General features: G+C 37.0%; 1 protein-coding gene and 1 pseudogene across 5 annotated transcripts in view; both read left to right on the forward strand.

Moving 5' to 3' along the window:
• Positions 1 to 19,781, forward strand: part of SETX (senataxin) — a 109,827-nt gene that overhangs the window by 34,509 nt on the left and 55,537 nt on the right. For all 5 annotated transcript variants that reach the window (XM_004468045.5, XM_058302154.2, XM_058302153.2 and 2 more), the window contains 4 exons: positions 139 to 4,320; positions 12,214 to 12,313; positions 16,579 to 16,752; positions 18,807 to 19,039. In XM_004468045.5, the coding sequence (XP_004468102.1) occupies positions 139 to 4,320; positions 12,214 to 12,313; positions 16,579 to 16,752; positions 18,807 to 19,039 (4,689 nt within the window). The remainder of the gene's footprint in view (positions 1 to 138; positions 4,321 to 12,213; positions 12,314 to 16,578; positions 16,753 to 18,806; positions 19,040 to 19,781) is intronic.
• LOC139439510 (phosphorylase b kinase regulatory subunit beta pseudogene) lies at positions 7,966 to 8,978 on the forward strand (annotated as a pseudogene).

The raw sequence follows: 19,781 nt of genomic DNA on the forward strand, positions 1-19,781 counted from the left end.
AATATATGCCAGAATAGGAAAGCTAAGAAATATATTTTCATTTTTACAAGCTTGGTTTTAAAATCTCTTTTGGGGTAAGTAAGATGAATTTATTGGATCGTGCTTTTTATCTGAATGTCAGTGTTTCTTTCATTTTAGGATTCAGGTTGGAGGTCAGCCATCTGCCCAGATTATTGCCCTAACATGTATGAAGAAATGGAAACATTAGCCAGTGTCCTTCAGTCAGATATTGGTCAAGACATGCGGGTCCATAACAGCACATTTCTCTGGTTCATCCCTTTCGTTCAGTCCCTCATGGATCTTAAGGATTTGGGTGTGGCTTATATAGTAGAGGTTATTCATCATCTGCACTCAGAAGTCAAAGATGTCCTCAACCAAACAGATGCCACGTGTGACAAAGTCACTGAATTTTTTCTTCTAATTTTGGTATCGGTGATTGAACTGCATAGAAATAAAAAATGTTTACATTTGCTGTGGGTTAGTTCCCAGCAGTGGGTGGAAGCTGTCGTAAAATGTGCCAAGCTTCCTACCACTGCATTTGCGCGGAGTTCTGAGAAGTCTTCTGGAAGTTGCTCCAAAGGAACAGCAATGGTATCATCTTTGTCTTTACACACGATGCCATCTAACTCTGTACAACTTGCTTGTGTGCAGCTGATTAGAAGTCTCCTAAAAGAAGGTTATCAGCTTGGGCAACAAACTCTTTGTAAGCGATTCTGGGATAAACTCAACTTATTCTTAAGAGGAAACTTGTCTCTAGGTTGGCAGTTGACCAGTCAAGAAACTCATGAGTTACAAACTTGTTTAAAGCAAATTATTAGAAACATAAAATTCAAAGTACCTCAGTGTAGCACTTTTGTGGATCTGACTCCTGGATGCAGAACCCCTCCTGCATCTTATAATAAAGAAGAAAGTGAAAAATTTATGAAGAAGTCTAAAAAAGACATGCCTTGTTTGGAAAATTCCAGCCCAACATTTTCTAAAGAACCAATGAAAGCTGACACATATCAAATACAAGACAATATATTGATTGAAGTGAATAACTCTGTGGAAGATGATAATGAGCAAAATTCTGTAAAGGGTAAACTAGAAGACCATCTCTCAGCTGAATCATGCTTAAGGCAGACTAAACGCCTTTTTACTGAAAGAGCTCAAGGTCAAGTTAAATTAAATACAGGAAAGCAGAAGTCTGTAAAAGAGAACTCTGCATATTTACCACAGAGTTGTACTTCAAGAAATGGTCCAGAAAGAGGATGTGATAGAGGAGTAATAATGTCAACACATTTATTGACTGATCCTAGTACTGATTCTCTGGAAAAGGTGTCCACATCAAATAAGGATTTCTCTTTAAAGGGTGATGCTCTTAGTAAAACCTCAAAGCCAAAAACTAAGGCACAGAAAGATGAAATCTGTGCTAAGCTATCACATGTTATTAAGAAGCAACACAGGAAAAGTACTTTGGTTAGTAATACTGGAAATGTAGAGGAAAACCAGAGTGTATCTAGCATTGAGAGTTGTTCAAAAAAAGATAGAGAAGGTCCAAAAGGGGATGGCTTCATACACAATATGTCTTTAGACTCTAATGTTAATCTGGATGAAAATAGAAATGGAGAACAAACATCTCAAAATAGTTTATTGTTGAAAAAGAAACAAGTAAAGAATGAAGAGTTAGATGTTTTTTCTTCCCATGAAAATAATTGTCAAATACAGGAATGTCATGTTGATGGCAAAGATTTGGTCTCATTTACAGAAATGACCAATACTTCAGTGAAGAAAACACCTTCCTTTAAAGATCTGGTGACTGTACTTGAATCAGGGGATAAGGAAATGAGTAAAAATACTGATCATATTTGTTCTAACTTGATAAGAGAACAGACCCCTGGCATCAGTCCTAAGTCTGAAATCTTAACAGATTCTCAGATAGACAGAGACCTCCACAAATTGTCTTTAATAGCTCAAGCCAGTGTTATTAAGTTCCCATCAGATTCAACTCAAAAAAGTTCATCACAGCTACAAAGAAAAGTAAAAGGTGATAAAAGATGTTTCACAGCTAACCAAAATAACGAATCTACATCTGTTGGGGAACTCTGTCGTGGGCAGGTTATTATTATTTCAGATTCTGATGATGATGATGAAAAAATTCTGGGTTTTGAGGAACACATTAAAACAGACAAAATATGTATTAAGAAAGAATGTCCAGAGCAGCACACTTCTAATTTGGAAAAGAAGCTAGTAAATGAAGAAACAACAAAATCCCTTCTGCAGTTTGAGGAATCTGATTCTCAGTTTTTTGAGTTTGAAAGTCCATCTGAGGTATTTTCAGTCTGGCAGGATCATACATCAGACAAGAATTCAGTTCAAAAGGATGAAAAAAATCCATGTTTTACTCATACAGCAGATATTACAAATGATTGGGGTTATGATACAGATTATGTATCTGAAGAGGTTATTAAGAAATTAGCAGAGGGCATTGAAGAACATATAGAACCACAAAGAAGTAGTATTTCTGCTGAGGAATTTTGTGAAATTGATGCAAAATTTAAGAAAAAACGATCTGAAAAATCTATGTCTGAAGACTCCCTAAGGCCTTCATCTTCTGTCAGAAATGAGGACCAGTCTGATAACCTTAATGAGAGCGGTCTTCCTGAAAATGATGTGAGGACTACAACTCCCAGTTCAAGTATTCAGAGTGCCACTACGGTTTCACTAAAGAAATCTCCAAAGCTTCGTACTTACTCAAAGCCCATTAGAAGAGTCTCACTTTCTAAAACTCCTAAGAAAACACATTCTGATGCCAAAAAAGGGCAGAGTAAAACCTCAAATTACATAAGTTGTAGGACAACTCCTGCTATAGTTCCACCAAAGAAATTTCGCGCTTGTCCTGAACCGACTTCGACAGCTGAAAAACTTGGTCTGAAAAAGGCTCCTCGTAGGGCATTTGAGTTGTCCCAGCGATCTTTAGAATGTTTAGTTCAATTACGTGATCATGGCAAAACTGTTGGAGTAGTTGATACCCGAAAAAAGACTAAATTAATTTCTCCTCAGACTCTATCTGTCAGAAACAATAAGAAACTGCTGACAAGTCAAGATCTTCATTTGCAAAGGCAGATGAGATCCAAGTCACAACAAAATAGGCAAAGGCTTTTTGATTATGAAAGTGCAGATACTACAAGGTCAGGACCACCCGAAGCACAGAATTCTGACATATCTGTACCAGAATCTGATAGATTAGATCATAGTTATAAAGGAGGAACTGAGGTCATTGCTAACAGTAATGGAAAACAACTAATAAAATGCATGTCTTCTGACCCAGAAATCATAAAAGCAAAATGTGTTTCTGTAGTGACTGATAATACATGCCTTTTGAACCAGTGTGATTCTGTAGTGTTAAATGGAAGAATATCAACAAGTGAAATCATTGTTTCTCCTTCAGAGATCCCTTCTTCAGGTGGAGGTGATCTAATGGTACATTATTCTGAGGTGGCATATTTGAAAGGAGGAGAACTTGAATCCAGCAGTGATACAGAGGAAGATAATTTATTTTTAACACAAAACGATCCTGAAGATATGGATTTATGTTCACAAATGCAGAATGTTGCAGTTATTGAAGTAGTTCACAGAAAAGATGTAGTTCAGATAGAAGAAGATCCTATAAGTCTGCTCCAATTGGAATCCTTGATTAGTGAAAGGTGTAAGCACAAAGATTGTGTTGAAACTGTGAAAACCCAGGTTGAGTACTGTTCGAGACACTCTAAAGCTAAAGCAACAGATGAAGATGTATTTCGTAAACCTGGCTTGCCTCTTTCTGCATCTAAACCTTTGAGACCTTCTACTACTAAGATCTTTAGCTCAAGCAGTACTTCACGAAATGCTAATTTTTCCAAGTCTTTGGAAAATTCTTCAGTACTTCCACCAGCTCTAAAAAATAAATCAAATGGAGTACAATCTATTTTGAAAGTACCACAGTCAGCCTCTCTGGTGCCTCAGAAGCCAATGGGTGAAGTAAAGAATTTGTGCAATGTCATTCATTCTCAGACTCCAAATAATTCTAGCAGACAAGGTTACAAACTTCCTTTTGGTGAAAGCAAGTCATTTTCAGCTTCCTCTCCAGTAAATATTCTCATGTCATCACAGTCCACCTCTGACACCTTTGTTAAAGAGATCTTAAAATGGAAATATGAAATGTTTGTCAACTTCTGTCAATGTGGACCCCCAGCAAGTCTTTGTCAGTCCGTTTCAAGAACTGTGCCTGTCAGATTTCAAGATTGTGGAGATTATTTTAATGTTTTTCTCCCTTTGATGATATTGAATACTTTTGAAACCGTAAGTACATGTTTCAGTTGTATGCTGCTCCAGACTTTGGAAGTTGCTTCTTTTCCTTTTGCTGAAAAATAGAATATAGTTAAAGTAACTGACCTCGTTCGATTTACGTCTAGGCTTTAGATTTCATATTGAACAGATATTTGTACCAGGCACTGTCCTAGATGCTGGTAATACAGAGGAAACACATTCTTAACTTCTGCTCTCCTGGAGTTTATAGCCTAATAAGTGAAACAGGTACAATTCAGGATGATAATGTACCAAATCCAGAGGTTTCACAGGAGAAAATGTTTAACATTGCAAAGGTAAGGGAGGGCTTCTCAGAGGAAATAGTCACTGAGCTGCATTTGGAAGAATGTTTTTGGCATCTTCAAGTCAGGTTAATGGGATTGGGAATACATTTTTCCTTCTTGAAATTACTTAAAAATCTGAGTATGCAATAAGACTCTGAAAAAAACTAAACCAAAAACATTGAAGTATTCATTAATTCGTTCACTAGTATATCCCAGTGCTGTTACAGGCCTGGGAGGAGAAATAGTGAACAGGACTGGCAAGGTTTCTGCTCTCAGGAAGAAACCTTTTAGTATCAGAGCTCAAATATGATCTAGAACAAAGGGGACAGGGCACTTGAAACTGGAAGGTCAAAGACAGCCTCTGTGAGCAGATGGTATTTACACTAAGAATAAAAAGAATCAGTTAGCTATGGGACAAATATATTCCAAGCAGAGTCAGTATAAATACTATACTAAGAACAGGTTTGGTGTGTTGAAGGAAAAGGAAGTGTAGTGATCAAAGGGACAAGTTTACTACATGTAATCAAATGAATTGTTAATACTTGTCAAGATAAATGGCTTTTATAAGACTTGAATCTTAAAATATTCTTTATTCATTTGACTGTTACATAAATTTATATCCCAATTTTTAACCATTGTTTTGGGACTTAATTTGGTATTTCAGAAGCTTTAGAAACAACTAAATGTCAAAGGATCTCCAGTTTCTATCCATAACAGCAAAGTAAAATATTAAATACTAGAAGAATTCTTTTCTTCCCATAGAAAAATTCTTAGTAGTTTAGTGTGCAATGCATACTATTAAATAAGTTGGGCAAAATATAGACATTTTATTCACTTTGAAAGTTTTTTCTTTAATCTCGATTCTTGTTGAAGAGCACTAAATTGCTTAGAAGCTAATTGTAACCCTTTAAGGAAGAGACACATTTCTGATTTTTTTCTCTTAGTTAAGAGGTATTTATATACATCTCTTTAATTATTTCTTCTTTTCAGAATGTATACAAGTTTTATTTGTATATTCACAAGTTTAAAATAGACCAGAACTTCTATAAGGCCCATTATGAAAAAACATCTGGTACCCCTTAATCCCCAAGTAACCAGTTTTATCTCTTAATATGTTCTTTTGATATTTACCTCCATATTTCTAAATAACATATATTGTATCTTTATGGATTTTTAGTTTTAGGCATTTTGGTTTTTTTCTTTATAGGAAGTACTCCTTTCCATTCTTATACATTCCTTTCCCTGTAGCCCCATTCTCCCTATAGAGTTGTCTTATAATTTTAGATCAGTATTGTTTTTGACCACGTAAAAGGTATCTGTGGCTAAGTCATGAAGTATGCTGTAATTACTCTTCCTTTCCTTCCTAACTTACTGTTTTATTTACTTAATTTTCTCTATACCTAAAACTGTAACTTCAGATTCTCTTTTGAATGTTTAAATCTCTTATTATATCCTGATCCCATAATCTGAAATTTCATCTTCTTGATATATCTATGATGATTATCCTAAGATATCTACCATCTTCATAGTATTTTACTTTCTTCTTTCCAGTTACCCATATCCCTTCTCATCTTCTTTATTGGGTATTCCTCATTGTAGTAAAGCACATCCTTCAAGCTTCCTGAGAAAGGATATATAGGAGGTAAAATTTTGAAACCCGGCCTGTGTCCTAAAATATCTTTAATCTCCTCATACTGGCTCCCTTTATCCTATTTTCAATTTCCTTGAGCTCTTGTTCTCTGAATGTTCCTTTTTATAGCATCCTATTATTTTTTCATTGGACCGCCATCTTTTTTTAAAGATTTATTTTTTATTTCTCCCCTCATTGTTTGCACTCACCATCTGTGCTCTCTGTCTGTCTGTTTTGTGCTCTCAGTGTCTGTTCGTCTTTTTAGGAGGCACCAGGAATCTATCCTGGGACCTCCTATGTGGGAAGGAGGCACCCAGTTGCTTGAGCCACCTCTGCTCCCTGCTTGTTATGTCTCTCATTGTGTTTCCTTGTGTCTTCCTTTCGCACCACCTAGATGCACCAGCCTACGTGTCAGCTCGCTGCCTTGTTTGTCTTCTTTTGGAGGCACTGGGAACCTGGGACCTCGTGGTAGGCAGGTGCCCAATGGCTCGAGCCACATCTGTTTCCCTGGTATCTTTTATTATCTAGAGTTTATTAATGATAATTTTTAAGTTAGTTAAAAGTTTCCCTCTATTTGTGTAATCCCGGTTTCTGTAGCATAAAGCCAAATCCTTTATTTTTCTCAACACATACAGTATTCAAACTCCTCAACAGGTAGAACTTAATTCAGATACAGTCTCAGCAGGAGCTTATGAAATCTTATTTCCACCTGGGTATCAATGAAAAGCTAGGATTCTCCAGAAGGCCAGGTAGGCGGTTGACTGCCCAGGTACATGGAAGATTTATTGCCTTCTAGGAAAAATTGTGGTTTCTTATACCATCATCTTTTTTTTTCTTATCCAATCATCTTTGACCTAAGTGATTTCTGCATGTCTGAAGATGTTTTACTGCCGATAGATAAAATAAAGAATACCTTAGGGTTCATTAAGCAGTATTAGAAAATGCATGGATATCTGCTTTTCCTTGTTCTCATTCTGGAAAACAACATAAGAAGTAGCCAGTTTAACCCCATATTAGGTATGCTGGCAGCCTTTTAAAAAGGCTTGGAGGAGTCGAAGAACTAGAAACTTCCCAGACATTCAAAAGTCAGTAACACACCCACAATACTTTTGAACTGGAACAGCAACTGAATTATCACCATTACTGAGTGGAAAAACAAACCCACTCACAAAATGCTTGAAAAACAATGACTGCAGTTGTCTGGCTAGCCAAGCCATCCTGCTGGGCATGCTGCTCAAAAGAGAAGGCCCCAACTTCGTCACAAAGGAAGGTACTATTTCTGATCACATTGAGAAAGCCTACAGAAAAATTGGCAGCAAAAAACTTTGGTTTTACACCATATGGCAAGTCTTTAAAATAAAGTAGTTGGGAAACGGACTTTGGCCCAGTGGTTAGGGCGTCCGTCTACCACATGGGAGGTCCGCGGTTCAAACCCCGGGCCTCCTTGACCCGTGTGGAGCTGGCCACGCGCAGTGCTGATGCGCGCAAGGAGTGCCGTGCCACACAAGGGTGTCTCTCGCGTGGGGGAGCCCCACGCGCAAGGAGTGCGCCCGGAGGAGAGCCGCCCAGCGTGAAAAGAAAGTGCAGCCTGCCCAGGAATGGCGCCGCCCACACTTCCAGTCCCGCTGACGACAACAGAAGCGGACAAAGAAACAAGACGCAGCAAATAGACACCAAGAACAGACAACCAGGGGAAGGGGGGAAATTAAATAAATAAATAAATCTTTAAAAAAAAAAAAAAAAGTAGTTGACAGCCTGGCCCCATCTATTACTAATATGTTAGTGCAGGGCAAACAGGTAACTTGGTGCCTTTGGGATTAGAAGTTATCTCCAATCCTTTGTCTCCAAGACATCTATTATAAGTGTAATACCCATGATAAGAGGGGAGTGGTCATCCAGCAAGAACTGATCATCTGTTTTGGCTGGATCATCTCTAATAATCCTGAGTTATTCAGTGGCATGCTGAAAATATGAATTGGGTGGATCATCCATGCCATGGAGTATGAACTACAGATTGTGACGAAGACGAGCCAGCCATAGACTTTTCATCGGCTGCCACCTAGTAAAGTTAAACAACTTCTATTAGACATTGTCCAGTTTCTACAGAACAGAAGATTGTGGATGAATAGGCTTCTTTGAATATAACTGTCCCCAACCCCCTGGGGTTCTTTAACCAAGTTTGGCAGATCCTGGAGCATATGCTTAATGGTATTGTAACTGGGAAGCATTTGCCACAACAACCAACCCTTTTAGATGTGACTGTATGAAATGAATTTCTTTCACTTTGTTGAAGACATTTTCGGAAATAGGAGCCAAAGTGTGGACAGATTATTGTGGAGCTACTAATGGTTTTATCTATTGTACTGGAAAGAAAGCCTGGGCTAGAATTTCAAGACAAAATAGATCTAGACAAAGTGGTGAAAGAAGCATTTCATGAATTTCAAAAGGAGAGTATGTTAAAGGAAGTAGAAAAACAAGATGATATGACTTCCTTTTACAGCATTCCCCCTGGGAAAAAAAGGAATATGCAGCTCTTTCACAAGGTTTTGATGAATTTGCTGCTAGAAGAAGTCAAGTCCAGCAGTGAGTCCCGTGCCAGGTTAGGTAATGAAGAGGTAGAAGATGCTGTGTTGTGAGACACTAACTAGAAGTGTGTGAAGTTTCGTGTTGAAGCATAATCAAGGCAACAATTACAGTATGGACTGATAGTGCTAATGATGTTTTTGCCATGCCCTTGACAGAGTTATTGAACCTCTTTCGCATGCCATAGCCAATCTAATGATAAATACTTTTACTCAAGTGACAAAAAGTTCTTGGCATTTACCAACAACAATAATAACTTCCACTCTATGAGAGAAATAGTTTGTGGATTGAAAATTCACCTCTGCATGTTTCATGAAAATGAATATTTGCTCTTTGGACTAAATTCCCACCTCAGTGACAACTAGTAGTGCATACTTGTGGACAGTGTTTTAGTGACATTGTTATGCTAGATGAAGATGTTAATATCCATCATAAAAGCAAAGTCAGCTAGCTGATAGTTTGATCCTTAGAAACTGCATTATTAATAATACTTTAGTATACAGAGCTGTTGTACAGTTTTACTTTGTAGATATGACTGGTTTTTTTGTGCTGCTGGGTTGGACTCATACAATGCAGTAAAATCTATGCCTTATCAAACATTTTCTTTGAACTTTACTGAAAATAGGACTATCTATAGGATTGTTCAGAAGAATGTTAAATTATAGGAATGTTTACCTAGTTTGTATTAGTAAATACAGAAAAGCCGTTAAATTTTATTTAGGAATTAAAAACATAGTACCAAAATACTTGATCTGGAAAAAAAATTACTAAATTGTTAGGAACATGCAGTTTTGTAGAGTAACATATTCTCCATAAATAATTGGAAAAAAGAGAGGAATCATATCTTTGAGGACAGATCTGACAAGGCATTTTTCTTTCCCCCTTGGAGTGAGTAGAAAAGGAAGATCCTTTTTTTTTTTTTAAGTTATAGTGCATTGTATGTATTTTTATGGCATTATCACTGTCCTTTAGTACTTGAAAAGCTCCTGAATGCTTATTTCTGTTCAGTGTATTCTAAATGGTCTTAGACTATTTTATAACCATCTGCATGATTTTTACTCCTTTGAACCTAGTTCATTACTTTTAACCTTAATAATGCTCTAATGGGCTACAAACTTTCATTTATTTGTGTTTTTTAACTATATATTATGTAAAAGATTAGCTTATACCATTCATGATTTTTGTATTTCCCAAGTCAGATGGGATATGAAACAAAACCATAACTGCATCAAATGTACTTTTATTTATACAAACCAATGAGTTATGTAGTATACTGGGTATATTCATTAGTTCTTGTCTAGCTGAGTTTCTCTGTAATAGCTCCAGAAGTTCCATCAGTCATTAGGTTGCCATTGTAGATTGACTTATTAACAACTCTCTTTATCTCTGACTCCTGGGGGTTGCTGTAGGAGTTAATATTAGACCCTAATCATTTCAGTCTAAAAGCAGCTCCCCTCCTTTCTCCAAGATGGAAACTATCTAGGATCTTCTGTTGTACTCTTCAGGCAAATCCCATGTTCTTAAGATAGGCAGTGATGAAGATTTATTGATCCATCCTTTCATCTCTTTTTGTTGAGTCCACTAAAATACATTTTTTTAAAAAGATTTATTTCTCTCCCCTTCCTCCCCCCTCCGCCCCCAGTTGTCTGTTCTCTGTGTCCATTCTCTATGTGTTCATTTTTTGTCCGCTTCTGTTGTTGTCAGCGTCATGTGAATCTGTTTCTTTTTGTTGTGTCATCTTGCTTCATCAACTCTCCATGTGTGCAGCGCCATTCCTGGGCAGGCTGAACGTTTTTTCGCACTGGGCGGCTCTCCTTACGGGGCGCACTGCTTGCACATGGGGCTCCCCTACATGGGGGACACCCCTGTGTGGCACGGCACTCCTTGTACGCATCAGCACTGTGCATGGGCCAGCTGCACACGGGTCAAGGAAGCCTGGGGTTTGAACCATGGACCTCCCATGTGGTAGACGGATGCCCTATCCATTGGCCAAGTGCGCTTCCCCTAAAATGCATTTTTAACAGCATTGAGATATAATTACATAGTAAAGTCCACCTTTTTATACTGTTCAATTGAATGATTTTTAGTAAATTTAGGGTTGCACAGCCATCACTACAGTCCAGTTTTAGAATATTTCCATATGCCCTAAAATATCCTTGTGCCCATTTGCAGTGATGCCCCAGGCAAACACTGATTACTTTCTGTTTATAGATTTGCCTTTTCTTAACATTTCATATAAGTGTACAATATGAGATCTTTTGCATCTAACTCCTTTCACTTAACATGTTTTTGGGACTCATCCATGTTAAATCATGTATTAGTACTTAATGACTTTTTAGATGCCAAATAATATTGCATTGTATGGATATACCACATTTGTTTCTCCACTTGTTGATGGACATTTGGGTTGGTTCCAGTTTTTAGCAATTGTTGAGTAACATTGCTATGAACAGAGAATGCATTTTCAACAGTGATTCTTTGGACTTGTCAATTCTGTATGGAACCTTGGGGCATGGAACTGATAAAACACTTGTTAGGGTCCAAAAGATAATTTATTCATCAGGTATTTTGGGTTTTTAAACAATGTTTAATTTATTTATTCCCCCCCCCCTTGCTGCTTGCATGCTGTGTGTTCTTCTGTGTCTGCTTGTCTCCCTTTGTTGCATCATCTTGCTGCACCAGCTCTCTGCAGGTGTGGGCCCTCAGCTCTCCGCCGGCGTGGGCCAGTTTGTCTTCACAAGGAGGCCCTGGGGCAAACCCAGAGCCTCCAATATGGTAGATGGGAGCCCATTCGATTGAGCTACATCTGTTTCCCTGTATGTTTTTTAATTGTAATTTAAAATGATTTGTTTATATAAGTAGTCACTTTTTAAAATTTGGGATTGAGGATACTCCTCTTTATTTTCTCAGTGGGTCCTCAAGGGTGTTTCTGAGTTTGGGGCTTTGGCAAAGGATTGGGAAAATGGATGCAAAGAGTTTTAGAAGCCAGCAGGGTGACATGCTGGTTAGGAAACCAGAGGGTTTGCAGCAAATCTAGGTCATTTTGGACTTGTGAGACCCTCTGCCAGCACTGTCCAATAGTACTTTATGTGATGATGGAAATGCTTTTTGTATCTGCACTGTACAGTAGAGTAAACACATGTGACTATTGGGTACTTTAAATGTGGCTTGTTTGAGGAAATGTTAATTTTTAAAATTTTAATTGCAACATATGACTGCTACTGAATTAATTAATAGACAATTTCATTAAGCTGCCACAAAGTAATTTTAATATTTCTTTCCCCAGAGATTCTAGGTTTTGGTATTCACTAACTGGAAAATTTTGCTCTGGAAACATGGCTTCCCAGAATGATTTTGCTTTGTTAATTTGCTTTTTCGTTTTGTGTATAGGTGGCACAGGAATGGATCAGCTCTCCAAATAAAGAGAATTTCTATCAGTTGCATTTACGAAAATTTCCTGCTGATTATAAGAAATATTGGGAGTTTGTGGGTAAGTTGTTTCTTAGATAATTTGGAATATGTGATAATTGGAAAATACATTAAAGAGGAGATAATTGTCGTTATTTTAATTTCCTGGATATAGATATCCTAACCTGAATTTGTGAAAAAAAATATGTTTAAAATCGTAATTACTGAGGATCATTTCTGGTACAGTTATTAATATATTACAGTTCTTCATATTTTTTTACAACCTGCTCTATAATTAGAATATCATGGGTAAAAGTGTCAGGGGAAGCTAGGAATAAGACAGAGGATGGATGTATGAAGGGACTTGATGGGAAAATAGCAGTGATAGTTTTTATAGGGCAGGCATTGAAGGATATTCTGGATAATCTTCTTGTTTCATGATTGGTGTGAAATATATATCACTTTTTTTTTTCTGAAGATACTGGGAATTAAACCCAGGACCTTGTACATGGGAAGCAGGTGCTCAACCATTTGAGCTACATCTACTCCCTACATATCACTACTTTTTTTTTTTTTCCACATTTATTTTATTTATTTCTCCCCCCGCCAGACCTCATTTTATGTGCTCGCTGTTTGCTCTCTCCATTTGTTGTGAGTTCTCTCCATTTGTTGTGTTTGCTTGTCTTCTCTTTAGGAGGCACCAGGAACTGAACCCAGGATCTCCCGTGTGGGAGAAAGGCGCGTAATTGCTTGAGCCACTTCCACTCCCTGCTTTATTGTGTCTCATTGTGTTTCTTCTTTTTGCGTCTCTTTGTTGTGTTATCTTGTTGCATCAGCTCACCACACCAGCCCCTCTTGCCAGCTTGCTGTCCTGCTTGTCTTCTCTAGGAGGCACTGGGAACCAAACTCAGGGCCTCCTTGTGGTAGGCAGGCACCCAAATGCTTGAGCCACATCTTCTTCCCCATATCACTTTTATGTACTTATTATAAATAAACCAAACAGTTCAGAAGTATGTAAAATAAGTAAAAAAAATTTTTGTACCCCTTTCCTGCATCGTACTCTCTAGATCCACTTAAGAAGAAAAGAATGTACGTATTTGTTTGGGAAAATACTACTTGTTCATTGTAGAGCATTTAGATATCAGCCAGTAATGAAATAAACATCACCTACACTTAGCCTCATTCTGAGATAATCTCAGTATTTTGGTGCATATCCATTTATCATGCTGTCAGATTTTCTACTCACCCTTGTAAAATGCGTGTGTATGTACATGCAGGAGATGGGATCATTTAACTTATAACTTTTTCATCATGCAGCAAATATTTACTTTATACTCCCTGATAGTAGATGATTTTGCATGCTAGATATGTAGCTGTGAAGAAAACATGAAATTCTTGCTTTCATGAAGTTTATATTCCACTTATTTTCACTTAATATAGTATAAATATCTTCAGTGTTATTAAACAATAGTATATTTAAAATCTATAGTTATCCGTTGTAAGCATGTGCCATAGTTCTTTAAACGTTTCTAGTTATGCATGTACATTGTTTATAGTTTTCACTATTAATACTTTGAATAAGTCCCTTTGCTGGTTCAGTCTGCATATTTTAAGGCTTTTGATGCATATATTGCCTTCTGCCTACCAAAAAGGAATTACCATTTTCTCTTCTAAATTAGGTTATACGAGTGTAGATTTTCTTTGTATTCACTGATTAAAAATTTTTTTGCCAATTTTATATATGAAAAATCTTGTAATAGTTTTTGTCTCCAAGTGTTTACTGATAACCTGCAGTGTTGATCTCATATATGCTCTTCAGAGGTCCTGGATTTATCTAGTTAAACTAGAATCCATTAACTAAAGGTCTGTCTTAGAAAACCTGATGGCTTTTCTGCTTAAGTTTCTGCATTAACTTTTTTTACCTGACCTGAGGCATCAGTTTAGGCACAGCATGACTCTGGCAAGAAGTTTAAGGTAACATGAATGCCTTCTAGGGCTAAGGCAATGCCATGATGGGGTATATACAAAAGAAATATAGTCCCACAAGGTACATGTTGTACCCTTGAAAACAAGGAGTTTGCAATTGTTAGGGCACCTGCAGCAGGTTATAATGTAGGCCAGGGGGTCTTAACAAGGGGTTCATGAGCTTGAATTGAAGTTCAAAAAAACATTCTTGTGGTGATGTGTTGGTTCAGGTGTGATATATTTATTAAATAATGCATAGTATAGTGTGGATTTAGAAAGGGGTCCGTGGTTTTCACCTGACTTGCAAAGAGGTCTGTGGAGTAAAAAAGGTTAAGAACCCCAGAGTTAGGCAGTACAGATGAAGGGGGTCCCCAGGGTGGCCTCCATCATGCAACCCCTTCACCTCACACATACTGAGGTTCTCAGTCTAGTTCAGATAATTCAATCCTTGGTTTCAGACAGACTGCCTAAGGCAGTCAGTTCCAAATAGTTTTGCTTGTCGTAGCATCCTTTCATCATCCTTATGAGTGTGTATGAATCTGGAGGTGGAGAGGTTCTGTATGGGAAGTGCAGGACCTGGGGATATTATTTGCTGTCTCATAGTCAAAGCTGTCAGCTATGATCATAGTCAGTTTGAATTTAAAGTGGTCAGTTTGAATTTAAAATGCTCACAGCATCTTGGAAAAGCAGCACAGGGAGTTTTCCTTCAGGAAGAAAGGAAAGTTTTCAGGAACAGTGTTGAAAAACAAAGGTTATTAATGCCATGCCCCCAAACCCTCTAATGCACTTACCCCCGCACCTCTACCTTTGTTTTGTTTTTCGGGGTTTTAGTCTTTTTCTCCGTTGTTTACAAAACCACTGTATTCCACTTAATAATAATAACTTACATATTATATTTCTATACCATTTATTTCTCACCCAGACCTTTCATATGGAAAGGTTGTGTACAAGATGGACAAGAGCATTTTCATAGAAAAACAGTTTCATGCAACTTAACCAGAAAGACCCATCCTGTTCAGGAATTGTTTAGGATGAAATCCTGAATTTTCAAAAAATTTCCAAATATGTTTATATAACCTCCTGCAGCTTGGGTCCTGACCATTTATCTAGTCAGCAGCCTAGAAAAGATGACTTTCTCAACTGGGGGATAGCTGCACTTAACAGTCTTCCTTACTAAAGTGAGTGTACCAGGAGAAAGGTGTGGGAAGTAGTCAGGCTCTCAGGCCATTATTGGAAAGTGCAACTAATATGAAAAGTAAAATATAGTAAGTCAACAGTGGTAGCATATGGCTCATCTCTCCACTCTCCTCCAGGCTTCGTCTCTTTCTGTACCTCTCTGTTCTCCTGATTTCCACCCTCTGGAATCTTTCTCTCAGCTTCTTGGGGTTTCTTTCTCTCTACAGCTTTTTATCTGTGTCTCTGCATGTTTCTCCTGTTTCTAAAGAACTCTAAAGGAGAAGACTCACCCTGGGTCCTGCTGTACTGAAGTGATCTAATCAAAATGAGGGTCCCTTAACTGAATCTAATCAAAAGGTCCTAACTACAGTGGGTTTATAGACACAGGAATGGGTATGCTTTAAGAACAGGATTTTCTGGGGTCCACAAAAGACTCGAACTAGCACAGTCACCTTTTAAATATCTTTTGTCCATTTTTTTTTGATTTAGTGGTTCATTCTACCTAGTCTCAATATTTAGTTTAGTCAGTACATTGTTGCTGTATTTGGCAGTTGGTACTGAACTTTTTAAAATTCCAGTTCTTACTCTTTTCCCAGTCTGATTTAGTTTATTCCCTGTACCTCCTTTCCTCCTGAATCTATTTCTGAACTTTATCCTGAGATTTTCACTTCTTTCATTTTCAAAGTGGAAGAAAAAAAGAGACTCTCTTGATTAAAAGCCAGTTAAACCTGAAAGAATAAAAAATTATTAGCCATTCCACCTTTTGGTTTTTTATCAGTTTTTAAGAAAAGTTTTGTAGTACTTTATAATCAATACTTAAATTTTTTTATTGGATTAGTCTACCAACTTTTTATTTTATTTTTTAAATTTTTTTAAGGTGCTGGGGATTGAACCTGGGACCTCAAATGTGGGAAGCTGGCGCTAAACCACTGAGCCACATCGGCTTACCTGAGTTGGTTTTTTCATTTGTTTTTGTGTTTTAGGAATCACTGGGGATCAAGTTCAAGACCTCCCATGTGGGAAGCAGGTGCTTAACCACTTGAGCCACATCCACTCCCCTAGTCTATCAATTTGAAATTTATACTGAGTTCATTAATGCTGTATACTTACTTGAACTTAGTACAAGGGTTTAATTTCCCTTAAGTTAAATTTATTTAAAATGATTCCTATAGCGTTAAATAAAGGCTGACTTCTTGTTTTTAATAGTTTATCTTAAGGAATGTGAACTGACTAAGCAGCTTCATCCAAAGGAAAATGATTTGGTGTTTTTGGTTCCTGAAAAACTAAATGGAGAGGAGAAAGATACAGAAAGAAACCACATACAAGATTTCCATGAATATCACTGTGGTTATGTTCATAAATTTCGACGTACTTCAGTCAGTAAGTAATAGTAAGGCATTGGAAAGAAGTCTTTGTATCAGATAATACAGAGTAAGCTGTATCTTCTAATTTCTCTCTAAATTGTGCTTTACTGGTCATGTATTTTCTATACACTTACCAGACATGGATTTGCAGTATTGGTTACTTGTTCAGAGTCCTTTTTCTAGTTTTTCTAAACTCAAAGGCCCTGTTATTTAGTTTTTGGTTTAAAAGCTTTCTTTAGTTATAGTCTTCTCTTTCTGGTATACATCTTCATCTGTCATTGTGTTTGTTAAAAACAGTTTGCTAACCATGTATTTCCTATATATTTAATCACATCCAGTCTTGTTTTAGGGGCTAATTAACAAAGAAAAGAGCAAACATAAAATTCATTTTAAGGTAGCTTGAGGGGTGTCTTGTTTCTATCACGCCCATCCATTCTTTATAGCGACCTATCTCCCTAAGGTAATATAATAACAAAAATAATGTTAGCTTGAATTAATGAGTACCTACTGGGTGCCCACAGGCATTATGCCTTGTCCTTCTTATATATATTTTTTATCTTCCCAATAGCCCTACAAGGAAGTAGGAGTTACTTGTTTGCTGATCATCAGGAAACCATGGCTAAAGAATGTTAAATAACTTATTCAGGGTAGTAACAGTGTTAGGTCCAGAATTGGAACTTTTTTTTTTATTTTTAGAGGTACTGGGGATTGAACCTAGGCCCTCATACATGGGAGGCAGGTGTTCAAACCACTGATAAATTCACTGCCCTGAAACCTACTTTTGTCTGTCTGTAAAGTCCAATATTCTTATATGTCATGCTACCTTTTTAATGTTTGTTAACTTTCTTAGTCTCTGATATTAGTATTCATTCCCCTTTTTGCATCATATTCTAAAAATAGCAAAGTTATTTAGAGTTCAACTTCATGCTTTATTTTTCTAAGTGTAATGTAATTTTTCTAAGCTTTATTTTTATTAGTGTGATCAGAGCTTAATCCTTTGCATAGGATGCATTTAGAAGAGTTGTGACAGGGATGTGTATGGTTTAATCTGTGTTCTTGGCTATTGCTAATAATTACTTTTGCCAGACTTATATTTCTGTCATAGAACCTTCAGATATCCAACTCTCTATCTAATGTTTCCATTTGGAGATCTCTTAGACTTCTGAAACCAGCGAATCCAAAACTGAACACTTGACTGTTCCACCTGACATCTGTTTTTCCACTCTTTCCCTATCAGTAAGTGAGGGTTTTGTTCTTCCTTCTCTCACACCTTACATCTAAATTCATTGGCAAATCTTATTGTTTTCTTTGCAATATATTCACAATCCAGTTCCTGTCTCTACAACTACATCCTGGTCCAAGCTACTATTGTAAGTGATCTTTTTGCTTCTGTACTTTTTTCCCACAAGTTTATTCTTCACTTGGTAGTGATTTTTTAAATATATAAATTAGAAGCCTGTCACTTCTCCGCATAAAACTTCCCAGTGGCCCTCCATCTGATTTAGAATAAAGTTCAGAGTCAATCCCATGGTCTCTAGTGCCCTATTAAGTATAGGTTTGTTTTATTCTCTGGATCTTCTAGCACTGTACTCCATACTTTTCCTTCCAGCCATACTAGCCGTCTCCCCATTCCTAAAATGCTTTAGTTACATCCTTTGCAGCTCCTGATTTTCTGCATGTAACACTCTCCCTAGGTTAGGGCATGGCATACTTATTTCAAGTATCTGTTTATATGTTATCAGGAAGATCTTCCCTGGCCATCCTATCTTAAAATATACCCCCTTATCACTTTCTCACCCCTTTTTCTGCTTTCTTCATAGTCCTTATCACCACCAGATGTGTGTTTGGTTTGTTTGGTTATCTGCCTGCCTCTTCTATAAAGTAAGTGTCTTAAGGACAGGAACTTTTCCTTATTTTTAGAAGGCATCCAGTAAAGATTTATTGAATGAATTATTGAAATGATATATCACAGAAAAACCTAAGTTATAAAATACTTAGTTCTAAATAGCCTTTTAAATTCAACCATGGTATTCACTGGTAACTTAAATTGCTTTTTCTTCTTGATAATAGTACGTAATGGGAAATCAGAGTGTTCCCTTTCCATCCAGACTCAAGACAGTTTGCCAGTCAATTTAAATGAACTTGTCAAATGTATTGTAATCAGTTCTCTGGTAACTACACAAAGGAAGTTAAAAGCCATGTCTCTGTTGAGTGGTCGGAACCAACTGGCCAGAGCTGTTCTGAATCCAAATCCCATGGACTTCTGTACAAAAGATTTACTAACTACGACATCTGAGAGAATTGTGAGTAATGATTATATGATAGCGAGGAAAGTCAGAAAATTTCATGTCAGGATATTTAAAACATCATTATATTATTAGCTGCTTTATACTCCTATATGTCTGCAACAAAGAAATATTCACTGTGAATGCAATGGTGTTTTTGAGTGCTTATTTCTCTTTAGAATGTGTGTGCCTTTAATATTGCAGAGTATGTAATTAGATTAACTACCTTAGGAAAATGCACTGTACAATAAAGAATTGAAAGGATATTTGAAGGGTAATGTTAAAATATTACGTCAGTATCCTTTTTTTGTTTTTTTAAAGCTACTGAGGGCCGAGGATTTAACCCGGGACCTCATATATGGGAAGCCGGTGCTCAACTACTGAGCCACATTGGCTTCCCTAGCATCCTACTTACATGTTTATGTGATTATAGTTTAGGAATAGGATAATAGAGTTGATTTTTGCCTTTAAATGATAGATGAATTGACTAATGCTGCAGATGTGAAAATGAAGTTATCATTTTGTATCAATATTTAATTCTAGCTGTAAAAGCTATATATAAAGTTCCAAGAAATCACCCCAGAGGAAGGAAAAGGAAACTAATTTTTTTGAACCACTGTTGTGTGCTAGAGCTTTCACATGCATTATCTCATTCAGTTTTCACCCTCTAAGGTATCTCAAGAGTAAATGAATGACAAAAGCTGAGACTGAGAGAAGTTAGGAGTTCAGTGACCTACGATGTATGTGAAACTGAGGTTTA

Source organism: Dasypus novemcinctus, chromosome 8 (assembly GCF_030445035.2).
Source record: "Dasypus novemcinctus isolate mDasNov1 chromosome 8, mDasNov1.1.hap2, whole genome shotgun sequence".
Taxonomy (NCBI): domain Eukaryota; kingdom Metazoa; phylum Chordata; class Mammalia; order Cingulata; family Dasypodidae; genus Dasypus; species Dasypus novemcinctus.